Raw genomic sequence first — 12,667 nt, 5'->3', positions numbered from 1 at the left:
TACAGTTCCTCCTCTTGGCTAGGCTTTGTAGAAAATAATTGCACGCAAGGAAATGGAGTCCTTGAGGTGCACTCCCAAAAGACCACATCCTTTGGGGCTGTGGGAAAGGGAAATCAACAGCCCGACTCTTCCAGCTCACCCACTACTGCGATGAGATCCAGCCCTCCTGTTTGTGCTAGGCAGGTGGGGAGGGGTTTACACCACAGCCACCATCTTTCACATCCAGCAATCAACCATGCACACAGCCATGGCCTACAGCAGACGGCAGCACCGCAGTATCATAGTGCAGAGTATTGTAAACACACTCCCAGGAGTCAGCAGAGCAATACCTGGAAAGAATGAGGCTGTTATTTCGTACACAAGCAGCAATACAAAGAACAAAACAACCTCACTCCAGAACCTGCCATTGATATCAATTAGAAGCATACCTGCAGTATGCTGATTAGAAGGGCAACCAAATGAGCTGTCAGATCTGACTCAGGACCTGCTCACCTGGTGGTGCTGTGTGACTCAGCAGATTGCAGGAGATGCTGGGATTCTCTGAAATAGCCTTTTGTTTGTTTTTTTTTTTTTCCCCCTCTTTGCAGATGTGATGCTGACATACATCTGATGTATTTCTCTAAGGGTCAAATCTAGGGGAATGTGAAAGGCTACCCATAACATTTACTTCTGGTTTGTGCTACAGCACATCTGGCTTGGAATGGGAACAGCTGGCACACACAAGCACTGGGGCAGTGGAAGAAACTGCTGTTGTGAGGAAAGTTAGCCTTGCTGCTGATGCAAAGCTGGAAGAATCTGGACTCTTTCCTGGCTCAGTCAGTAACTCACCTGTACCTCAGTTTCTTGCTCTGAACAGTGAACAGAAAAAGAGTTGTATTGTCACTTTGTAGATACAGCTCAGAGAAATGTGCAGCCCATTCCACTGGTATTTGTAGAAGTGTTTTAGAAGTCCTGCAACGAGGGTCTTGTAGCAGAACAGGCATGGATACTTTGGAAATAGTCGCATCCCAAAGAAAGAAAAAATATGAAAGACATTTCTCACCCACAGGTTTATCACTCTAAAATACCAGCAAACATCACACCTCACACAGCGTCTGGGATATCTGGACAGAAATATCAGAGAGAGGCTTTGAGACATTTTCAACATAACCAGAAGCAGGAAGGATGAGACTGCAGACCCTTGAGGCTTAATTTGAATAGATAATTTCACTGCTTATCTGATCTACATCTGCAATCTGAACCTTCTGAGGTTCGCCTACTACCACTAAACAAGACACCAAGCTGAGAACACAGGAAACCTCAACAGATTTGGTCAAGAAATCACATAGGAAACAAAATGAGGTCATGCAGTTCTTGCAGTTTAACACTGGCAAAAGGGAGAAGGGGGTAGAAAACGGAGAGAGAGGAAGTCCTTTATGCTGTAAATAGGAATCACTTCACAGCCAATGATACTCCCACACTTCTGTTTGTTGTCATCCACTTCCAGTTTTGCTTCCTCGCTGCACCCCAGGCTAATCAGCAGTGCAAGTAACACGAATGTCCAGCTTCCCAAATTGAACACTGCACGTAACCAGAAACAAGATTCACATTGTGATTTTTACCCGACCTTGAAAAGACTAACAGAATTCAGGTGGTTTACATGAATTTTAGTTAGCCTAAATAAAAGATTTCAGTGCTGTACACAGAAATAGCTTCCCCCATTCAATCAGTGGCCATGTAGAGCTGCCCTACACATATCAAAGGAGTCGGAATGAATTCCCATCATCCACACTGAATACATCATTCTATCCAACCGTGACATAGAAGAAAAAAGCTAGTTCTTTTCTCATCAAAAAGAAAATAGCAATGCCCTGAAATCACATGTCTTCTAGGCAGCCTCCCAAACACACTTTGTTTTCATTGACTAAAATAACGCCTTACAATAGAAATTGAAAGCAGATTTTCCTACGCTATAAAAAGTCTTATTCTGCAAGAGACCAGCAGATTCTGAATCATGTTATTTAGCTGATGCTCATATCTGCATGTTGAAAGAACATGGATCAGCTAAATAGAGAAAAACTAGTGGCTCTGTCTGCACTCTTCTCCTGCTTTAATGACTAGATGAGGGATGCAACCAGCCTGAAATAACAATCTGAGCCCCACCAAGCCATTTGGAAACAGGCACCACACAGTCCTATTTATTGGTTCTCTGATGACCAATTCTGTAAATAACTCCAAAGGTCACAAGGGCAGCGGAGGCTGACTGGGACACCCAGGCCCAAACCCCACAGACAAAACACCCACAGGCACGCCTGGGTATTCCCAAAGAACACCTAGTTCCAGCCTCCTCCTCCTCCTCCTTGTTGATACACAATCAGTGTTTGTCAGTCTGTTTGATCTGAATGCCTTGGCAGCTGGTTTGGAAGGGGGAGGTGATAGGTGTACTCACCCCTAATTGCACTGACTAGTTTTGATTTGCCTGCTTCATGCCATCACTGGGGTGTAGCCAGAACTCTACTCTGCTTCTACGCCAGCACAACTCCATTTATTTCAAAGGAAATGCCCTTTAGTTTGACATCTGGAAGTGAGATTAGACTGGACAGAATATTGGGGCAATTTTCTAAAGGTACACAGCTCATGGGTCATGCAAGAGTACAAATCAACATTTTTGCCTCTTTTACAATACTTAGGAGAAGTACTGGCAAAACTTTCCCCTAAAAGTTCTGGACACCAGCCTAGCTCTGCTGATCTTCACTGAAGCAATCTGTAGTCATGCTGATCATTTGACACTGAACCTCAATTTACTTTCTGAACTGGTATTTTCTAAGAATGAAGAATGGCTCTTCCAGTCCAATAATCATCTTCACTTTAAATAGGAAAGCGGCAAAGTGGTATAGTGCTAACAGTCATACCATACAGTCACTGTTTGCAGTCATTTCTTCTTTCTGCCTGCTTCATGTGTTTCATTACAGTCAGATTTATACACTTACTGCATCAGTCCTATAAAAAGTGACAGCTAAATAGAACCCAACTCAGAAATATTCTAACTTTAAAAAAGACTAACTCTCTTCTTTTTTCACCTCTGAACTTACTGTTTGGCCTTCTGTCTACAAATAGAGGCTCTTAGCAAGGTCACTTTCTTTTTCATATGTTAAGAGGAAACTTGCCCAATTGTTTGACAGTCAAAGCATACTGGAAACAGTCTATAAATTCACAGGGAAGAAATTATCAGCCTAGGATCTGTACTGTGATTACACTCAATTGAAAGGTGTTTTTTTTTTGTTTGTTTGTTTTGGTTTTTTTTTACTGATCAAAAGCAAACAAAATCCTATATTTTTTCTTCTGTTTCTTGCAATCCTAACATTTAAAGTCATCGCCCTCTGAAACCTGGAACATTCCTTATTTGTCATTCCCCTTCTGCACTTCTCACTGCTGTGAGACAAGTCTGCATTTCAATGCAGTAAGTTGCAGCATCTCCTCCTTGAAGCAGGACTAAGGAGATGGCCCACTTTTACAGCCTACCGGGAGCAACACCCAGTGGAGAGCTATCAGGAGGAGAGCACTCGCATTCCTTGATGAGGTGAGTAGGAAGAGTGTAAGGAAGGCCACTGAAATGAGTATTGCAGGGACAGGTGTCAGGAGGAGGAGGAGTGCCATTCACTGTTTCATCCAAATGGATGTGACGGTATGCATCTCGAGATGGCATAGAGAACATGAAATATGAAGGAGGGCTGCTGGCATTTCCTGCTGTAGGGTACTTACAGCTTATTCTTGACTCAACAGTTTCCTGCTTTATTTTAGACAATATTCTAAAGCCAGAAAACATTTGCCTTTCATTTTCTCTGTTTTTACCTCTGTCCAATCCAGAAAATTGCAATCTCTTTTTTAAATAAAATTTTTTCCTTCTCTTCAGTATGTATTAGAAACTAACTGACAGACAGAGTTTTTAATCAGTTAATAATGAAACATATTTTTTCATTTTTATGATGTGGTTGGTTACACTTTTTAAGCTTGGGGTCAGATTGTTCCCATATGCAAGCACAGAAGTAACCTACTGCAACGTGTGAACTTAGTCCAAAAATTGGCAAACCACTAACCAAACTTTCAGCAATTCATCCTTAGGCAAAAGTCAGAATTAAAAAAAATAATAATCAAAACTTGAGCCACCCATCTCTGTCCAGTGAAAGCTGTAGTTTCATACTCTTTCCAGAATACTTGTTGGGTGGTCAGATGTTAGGATACTGATAAAAAACACATCAAGTTCCCACTCTGCCTTCCATTTCAATAGCACACTCTCTTCAGCAGTCTCCACTTCAAAAACTGTGCACAATTTCACAAAACCCCTTGCAGCAAATGTTACAATTTCATTTTATGGTATCTGGGAGAATGAAGGCTCAAGGACAGTATTTCCTAGCACAGAAGGTGGACATATATATCTTCTGACCTTCACAAACCAAAGGTGTGCTAGCCTTTAAGGAGATTGTTAGACAGGAATATAAAGCAAACTCCTATTTACTGTACCCACACAGCTCCCTGAAACCTGAGCACACAAATGTCTGGTTCTGATCATCCATCCATGTAATATCGAGCTTCACACTGCAGGATCAGGCACCTCATCCATCCACGCAAATCTCACTAACATGGATGCCATCCCTCCTCTCATCTGTGTTGGCAAAAGAGGAAGCAGGTTCAAGGTCCTTACTGTTATGAAATAAACAGTTTCCTCTTTACAACAGAAAACAAGTAACAACACTGCCATGAGCTAGAACTCCACCACATCCAGTCCAAATAGTGAGTTTTTCTGAGGTAGTGGTGATTTAGAGCACCAGACCCTTTGCACTGCTGTGGATGAAGCCAAAGCAGAAGTGAATAAGTGATGAGACAATCAGCAATGTGCAGGAAGAAAGGTGTGAGTATAAGCCACCCAAACAAGGCAGAATTACCTTAGACACTTCAGTGTTCTCTGAACCAGGAGTGGGACTCGATGATCCTTTTGGGTCCTTTCCAAAATAAGATATTCTGTGATTGTTCCTGGATGTGGTTTAAGAACGTTGTTCTACCTGAAAGAGAGACATATGAACAAATACGAACTACAGATGACAATCCTTTGCTAGCAAAACTCAAACTTAGCCCTTGAGACAGGAATCCGGCTCACAGAATCAGGTTACTCCAAAGAATTTCAGTGCTTTTCACTTCTGCCAGTTTTGAAAAGTCTTTCAAGGTTTGAAAGAATTGGTACACAAAGGCACATGACACTTTATTCCAGTAAAAGTGGCTGAACTTTCACCCCAGGCTCAGGAACTGCTGAAGGTTGGAAGTCATAACAGTACATATTTGGGTCCTAATATATTTGAGATGTATACAAAGAATCATGGCATATGGAGCTGTCATTCAACATCTTTTTTCTGACATCAGAGATCTGGGACTGTTCAGCATGGAGAAGAGAAGACTCCAGTGAGACCTGAGAGAGGCCTTCCAGTATGTAAAAGTGGGCTGTAAGAAAGAAGGGGACAGACTCGTTAGCGGAGTCTGTTGTGATAGGACAAGTGGAAATGGTTTCAAACGAAAAGGGGAGATTAAAATTGGATATAAGAAAAAAGTTCTTTATGATAAGGGTGTCGAGGCACCAGGACAAGTCGCCAGAGATACGGTGGGTGCCCCATCCCTTGAGATATTCACCGTCAGGCTGGATGGGCTCTGAGCATCTGCTGGAGCTGTGGGCATCCCTGTTCAGTGCAGGGGAGTTGGACCAGACGACCTTTAAAGGTTCCTTCCAACCCAAATGATCCTACGATTCTATGATCTATTTACATGTTTTTCATCCAACCACATGTTGGCTCAGACTCATATCTGTGAGACTGACAGCGGGTGCCAATCTGTCTGGTTTCCTCCAACATTAACCATCCTTCACAGCAGCCAGTCCATTGCCTCCTACAGTAAGTAAATCATCTTTGGCAGCTGTTACTGTTCTAGTCCTGTACTCTGCAAAGATTTACACATCTGCTTAACTTCATGCACATAAACAGTGCCGGTGCCATCAGCAGAAGCCCTCACATTTGTTAATCATATGTGTAGACTTGGTAGAATAAGGGGATCTAATTTTCAGATCCCCTAATGGAGCAAAACTGGAAACAACATAGCTGAAACGCATCGCTTCCAGCCCTCAGCACGTCACATTCCCAGACCATCACAGCTCTGCAGACATACCATTCAGCTCTCACTAGCTTACATTTCCCAACACATTCAATACACATCCTCAACACAACATCCATCCCTTCCAAAATTCATGCACACAGTAGGTGTCTTTCAGCTATAAAGAATGATTTTGCAGTAAGTTGATAATGTGTACTGCTCTGATACCCAACAAATCAACGACACTCTCAACAAGAAGCAGCTAAGTTCCTTTTTTTTTCCTTTCTTAAACACTTCTGGTAATACACACTGATACAAAATACCTCTTTCTCCTTTTTTTTTTTTTTTGCTGCTTCTGCAGGATTATTAGTCCCAAATTCTATATAGACAAAGCATATGCAGCCCTGCTGCCTTTGTGCCCCAGATCCGCTCCATCCTGTGTGATGTCTGAACTCACTGACTCACGTGAACCCATCAAAACCAGCTGAGAAAAGAGCACGGTGGCAGCACGCAGGGTGCCTGTGCCAACACTGCAGGGCTGCATGCAGCACTCCTGCAGCACAGCCAGCTGAGCACACGCTACATCACTGCTGGCTGCAGGGCTGCGCTACGCCGCTTGGCTTTACACCATCTGTGTGGAGGTGTTCATTAGCAGCTTTGCACAGCATTCTCTTTCTTCCCTCGCTCCCTTTGCCCCTTGTTTTTAAAATCCTACGACTGCACAAGAACTTCAAGGCCCTGGCCGGGTAAGGGCCATGTGACTCCTCTGTACTTTGAACTCAGATAAACTTCTTACTGAATGAAGTCATGTGTGAAATGCTTCCAACAGAGATTATTTTGAACCAAACTGTACTAAGAAGTGCTACAGAATTTCAACACTCCAATTTCAGCAGCAAAACCAGGAACCATTCTTGTACAGGAATACAGTGCTTGGGGGAGAAGCACCAAATCCCCCACATAAACAGAACTACAGTGGTGTGAGACTATGGAAGCAGAGCGTGGTTCAGTCATTGAAGAAAAAAATGCTCATACTTCCATATAATCACACTCCAGAAAAATAGCTTTGGCCTAATACTGATTTAGCCCTGAATCAGTGCGTGCGACTTTGCTTCCAGAAGACATCTTCATAAATCAAGGAATCCCAAGTTTACAATGGTAACACCAGTAAATGATCACTGAATTCCAAGCTGGCCGCGCTGGGATGGATCAGCATCTCTGTATATTGAAGCAATCCCAGATTTTAGTTAATATTTGGACAAAAAAAAAAAAAAAAAAAAAAAAAGGCAGGGCCTCGCTGTGCCTTTTTTCCTTAGGAGCAGAACATATGGCTTGTCTCCTGGCTAACTTCCAACCCGAGTAATTACATTCTGACCACATAAGTTTCCCCTGTGGTTTTAACTGGATACAGCATTCCTCTCCAGTTCCTCCTGCGAACATTTATGCTGCGTTGTGGAGCACTATTAAACAGCCGCTGCCCTCTGCCCCAGAGACGGCTGTGTTTCAGTAATAAGTGAAACTACTTTTTTAATGATAATTACATCCTTATCTCCCCGTTACGTTTCTGGAGGAGACAGGGGTGTCTTTCATTCCTTAACATATGGTTTGAGTTCCTGGTAGTATCCGCTCCACAGGATCCTCTGCATCAAGTCATCGCAGTTACACTGAGAGGTGAAGACGGTACTTTCCCCATCAGCCTGAAGTGTTAAAGACTTCTGTTTAAATGTTTAAAATTAAGCATTTCTTCTGAGAACGTGGAACAGGCTCACAAAGTGCTGCAGGGAAGCACTGGGAAAGCCATCTCAGAAAGAATTACAGAGCAAAACAGGACGTAGAGCAGGCAAAATTCTTCTTCCACAGAACCAAGGACTGCACACACTGAAGCCAAGAGCTCCCAAAAGGCAGGCTTTGCTTGGAGTACCTGCATTTTTTATTTCCCAGCCCAAAACCACGTGAATTTCAAATTTCAGACTTATCTCAACTATGAGCTGCAGCATCTCCTACTTCTGCAGATACATCAGGATCACTGTGACAGACTGGGCACCCTGAAAGCCAGAAGCCACTCACACAGTTTCTCCTGCACAGGATCTAAGTAACACCAAACAGCAGAAATACCACAGAGAAAGCCATTTGCACCAGCCTGTATTTCAACCTTTTGGTCAGATTTATAAACTACCTTGAAGATGACTGACGCTGAAGAACTGTTCAATATTATTACATATAACTGCATGGGAACAGCATTTTTTCTGCATGACAGCTGAGTGATGTGCGCTCCCATTAGCTGCTTAATGCTCATGCACACATATGTACGCACATGCACACGTCCGTGCATCCATCCATCAGTTGAAACGATTTGTGAGCTGCAGATCACACAGGAATGCACTGGGTCCTGCAGGCACTGTCTCAACCAGCCCAGCAAATGGGGTGCTGTGGGATCTGACTGCCACCAGGTAAGGATGCAGCTCTATTAGGTGAAAGGTGGAAAGCTTGCTAGGTCCGGATCTGGCCAAATCACCAAGAAAATAAACCAAAAAAAAAAAAAAAAAAAAAAGCGAGTAACAGAGATGTAAAATTTTAGGTCTCTCTGGTAGCATTCCTTTAAACGCAATCAAACGGAGTTAACGAGCCCCAAGTGCGATCCGCCTGCGGTGTGCAACATTGCCACCGTGCGGCCACCCAGCTCCGCCAGCAGGGACAGCGAAGGACAGCCTTACCCCAGCCGTGCAGCTTTCTGAAGGGAGGCGACCTGCAGGAGAGCTGCAGAGGTGGTCTCATAACGCCCCTCTCCACAACGAAAAACACTCCCTTCTTCAGTCCTGCTCTTTGCATCGTGGAATCATAGAACCGTTTGAGCTGGAAGGGCCACTTAAAGGCCATCTGCCCCAACCCCCCCTGAACTGAGCAGGGACACCCACAGCTCCATCAGTGCTCACAGCCCGTCCAGCCTGACCTTGGCTGTCTGCTGGGATGGGGCACCACCACCTTTCTGGGCAGGTTGTGCCGCTGCCTCACCACCCTTATCATAAAAAACTTCTTCCTTATATCCCATCTAAACCTCCACTCTTACAGTTTGAAACCATTTCCCTCATCCTGTCACAACAGACCCCGCTGAAGTGTTTGTCCCCTTCTTTCTTACAGCCCCACTTTACATACTGACAGGCTGCTCTCAGGCCTCCCCAGAGCCTTCTCCTCCCCATGCTGCACAGCCCCAGCTCTCAGCCTGCCCTCACAGGGAGGTGATCCATCCCTTGGGTCATTTCTGTGGCCCTCCTCCGAACAAATGCTAGGCAGCAAACACACTTCTTTCATTTTCTGAGATACGCTCACCCTTGCCATGATTACACTGCATTGCACAGTCATCACCGGCATCAAAAATGGTATAGAAACATCAAAAATGACAAATGCAGCGTTCTTGATGTCAGGAAGCCAATCTTTAGAAGTAATCTGAATGAGAACAGAACAATGGCCCGGATCAGGAAAGAGCCCCAACACAGGAAAACAGATGGATGTTGGCATAGAGTCAGGAGTGGAAAACAAAGCAAATGAATCATTAGTAATTTAAGAAGAAAATGAAATACTGACAGAGGACAACACGGTGCGGAATGCAGAAGCAAACTGTAATAAGTAAAAGATGCAGATGGAAAAAATGTAAATCCAGAAAAGTAGTGACAGAATTAAACTGAGTCCAGGGATGGTGAGTGACTCAGTTAAAGTGGCAGGGAGGAAAATCAATCGTCTGCCTCAAAAGCTGCCCATCCCCACAAAACTCATGTCTGCACTCATCTGGAGCCCTGCCCATGCAAAGCAAGCACCTGCAGCTTGCTCACGGAACGGCCTGCTGTTTGCTTCAATTACAGCCTCAGCCAGGGGCATAAACCTCTCAGTGCAGGGGCAACGCTGCTGCCTTCAAATGAAAGCAGAAGTAAAACAGGAGCTCTCTGCTCACCTGGCACATCAGGCAGGAACACACAGAAATAAGTGACCTAGAATCGAATTTAGTAACATATCCATTAGAACAACATTCATCTCACAGCTGTAAAAATCTTGTATCAAAGCAGCACTAAAGAAACAAAGGAAGCTTAATAAGGCAGGAAACAAATCTTGACAGGCAAAGAACAGCAGCTTAACCACTGCAGGTGGCTGGAAGTAGGAAAGAAAATCCTGTTTGTATTCCCGTCTCCTAGCACTGGGCACCTGTACACAGCCAAAGGAACCTGCCTGCTGTCCCTAGCACAAGTGGAGCAAAGGCACCACCTTTGGGAAAGATCCTTCTGCAGCTCAGCTGCCAAACCACAGCAAGAAGGAGTCTTTCATCAAGCAGCTTGGACAAGTAAGCTTGCAATATTCACTGGTGTGGAAACTCTGAACCATCTTAAAAAGCCAGCGGAGGAAATAAGATATTTACTATCAGATATTTACTACAGCCCTGAGCTGGAGCTGCAGAGATGGTAATTACAGCTTTATTCCTTTTCCTTTGGTTGGTATTTATTTGTTTGTTCTGCCTGATTGCAAAAGACTCACCTGCTAACTCTGGAAAAGTGGGGCTGTTTTCACCATGCAGCCTCTCCTGTCTGGGGTAAGAGGGCAGAAGCCAGATAAATAGTTTTGCCTTGTGTTTTTAGCAAAAAGAATGGTCTGTAAACTCAGAATGGCTCCCAGGCAGCAGGCGAGCTTTGTTCTCTGCGTTATGGATCAACATTCCACCCCAGGCCACGAGTTTCAGTAGTCCACATTTTGGAAGAGGTTATCCACTTTCATTTTTGCAGTTTATGTGGAAAAGCAATCAAAGGATTTAATTGCAATACTGCTTTCATTTTTTTATTCAGGACCGTCAGCTCTACAGCACATAAGCAGGGAGATTTCTAACAGAACATGAATCCAGGACAGAAAATTTTCCAAGAGTATCTGACAAACCAGGGCACTGTGGTAAAGCCTTATTGCTGGCAGACATGGAGCCAAACCTGTGCTAAGTGTCCCTACCACATACGGACAGGTGAAGAAGCAAGAGTTCCATACGCAGAGTTTCTCAGGGCCTTTGGATTCCCATGCAGAACCACAGCACATCCACAAACCCACCACCTTCTCTTCTACGAACTAAAGAGCTTCTCTGGCACCGTAGTCCAAAAGGGCCACGCCACCAGCTGTGCTGAGCAGGACAACCACCCGGAATCCATGCTGTTTGAGGCAGACGGTTATCTGGATGCAGTGATACATGCCTACAGAAACATTGGCTGCATCACCCTCTATTCAAATTACTCTCCTTGTAACGAGGCTTACCACTGCTGCGTAAGTAAAATCTACAATTTCTTGCTGAAGTACCCAGAAACAACGCTCTGCCTCTACTTCTCCCAGCCTTACCACACCGAGGACAGCTTCCCCACGGCCACATGGAACCGCCAAGCCCTGCACAGCCTGGCCAGCCTGTGGCCACAGGTCACACTGCAACCACTGCCTACGGGGACTCGGTGTCACCTCCTCTCCAACTTTGTGTACGGCATCCCGGGGTCAATGCTTCAGCATCCAGCTTCACCGCCAGGAACCTTATCAGATCGACAGAATCCACATCAAATTAACAACTTAAGAGGAGTGAAAACCTACTGTAGGAAAGCATTTCCACAAGCAACACACGGAGAGCCTGCTGTGCAGCAAAACCCAAAGGCCTTTTCTTTCCCTCACCCTGCCTTCCAGCAGCCTTTACCAGTGACAAAGGGCAGCCTGCCACATCCCGTGTCTCAAAGCCACTCAGTGCTTTTCCCAGGCTTGTTTCTGTCCTCCCACAGGGAACATCTCCACCCCAGACCTGTAAATGTTGTAAGGCATTTAAAAATGCCTAAGGAGTTAATCAGTGAAAGTCATTATCCTGAAGCGCTGCTGGCCAGCAGGAACCGACAGCGAAGGTGACATTACCCAAACCACCTCCAGGCTGTAAAACCAAGAGCACAAACAGCCAAAAACCTCACAATGATATTGCTTCTGATGAATGTAAATGCAGGGAACAACTGCAGAACTTGAAAAATAACTGACTGTGAGGATAATGGTACGAGTGCTGTGTTCAGTTCTGGGCAAGAAAGACACTGAGGCCCTGGATTGTGTCCAGAGAAGTGGATGGAGCTGTGTGGGGCACAGTGTGATGGGGAGCGGCTGAGGGAACGGGGTGGGGCAGTGTGGAGAAGAGGAGCTCAGGGGAGACCTCATTGCTCTCTGTAATTGCCTGAAAGGAGGCTGTAGTGAGGTGGAGTTGGCCTCTGCTCCCAGGTAACACCGACAGGGTAAGAGGCGATGACCTCAAGTCGCACCAGGGGAGGTTCAGGTTGGGTATGAGGACGGTTTCTTCTCAAAAGGAGCGGTGAGGCGCGGGCACAGGCCGCCAAGTGAGCCGGGGCTGTAATAGCAGCGCTCCTCTCACGGCTGAGGCGGCGGCGCCCGCCCCGTCACCACGGTAACGGCGCGCCGGGCTGACCAATGGCCGCTCGCCTCACCCCGAGAGATCTTCTCGCGCCGCGAGAGCGGGCCCCGCAGCGCGCCTGCGCAGTGCGGCCGGCGGTAGGCGCCTGCGCCC

The 12,667-nt window shown here is 45.4% G+C and overlaps 1 protein-coding gene across 1 annotated transcript; it reads left to right on the top strand.

Annotated features, from left to right (window-relative positions):
- The first annotated feature begins 10,653 nt into the window (after positions 1–10,653).
- On the top strand, positions 10,654–12,665 carry APOBEC4 (apolipoprotein B mRNA editing enzyme catalytic polypeptide like 4). Its single transcript, XM_015290340.4, has one exon. It carries the CDS (start codon positions 10,981–10,983, stop codon positions 12,007–12,009), a length of 1,029 nt encoding a protein of 342 aa, XP_015145826.2. The 5' UTR covers positions 10,654–10,980; the 3' UTR covers positions 12,010–12,665.
- Positions 12,666–12,667: the final 2 nt, after the last annotated feature.

This window comes from Gallus gallus, chromosome 8, assembly GCF_016699485.2.
Source record: "Gallus gallus isolate bGalGal1 chromosome 8, bGalGal1.mat.broiler.GRCg7b, whole genome shotgun sequence".
In the NCBI taxonomy this organism is placed as follows: Eukaryota; Metazoa; Chordata; class Aves; order Galliformes; family Phasianidae; genus Gallus; species Gallus gallus.
This window is presented reverse-complemented; position numbering and strand designations above follow the sequence as displayed.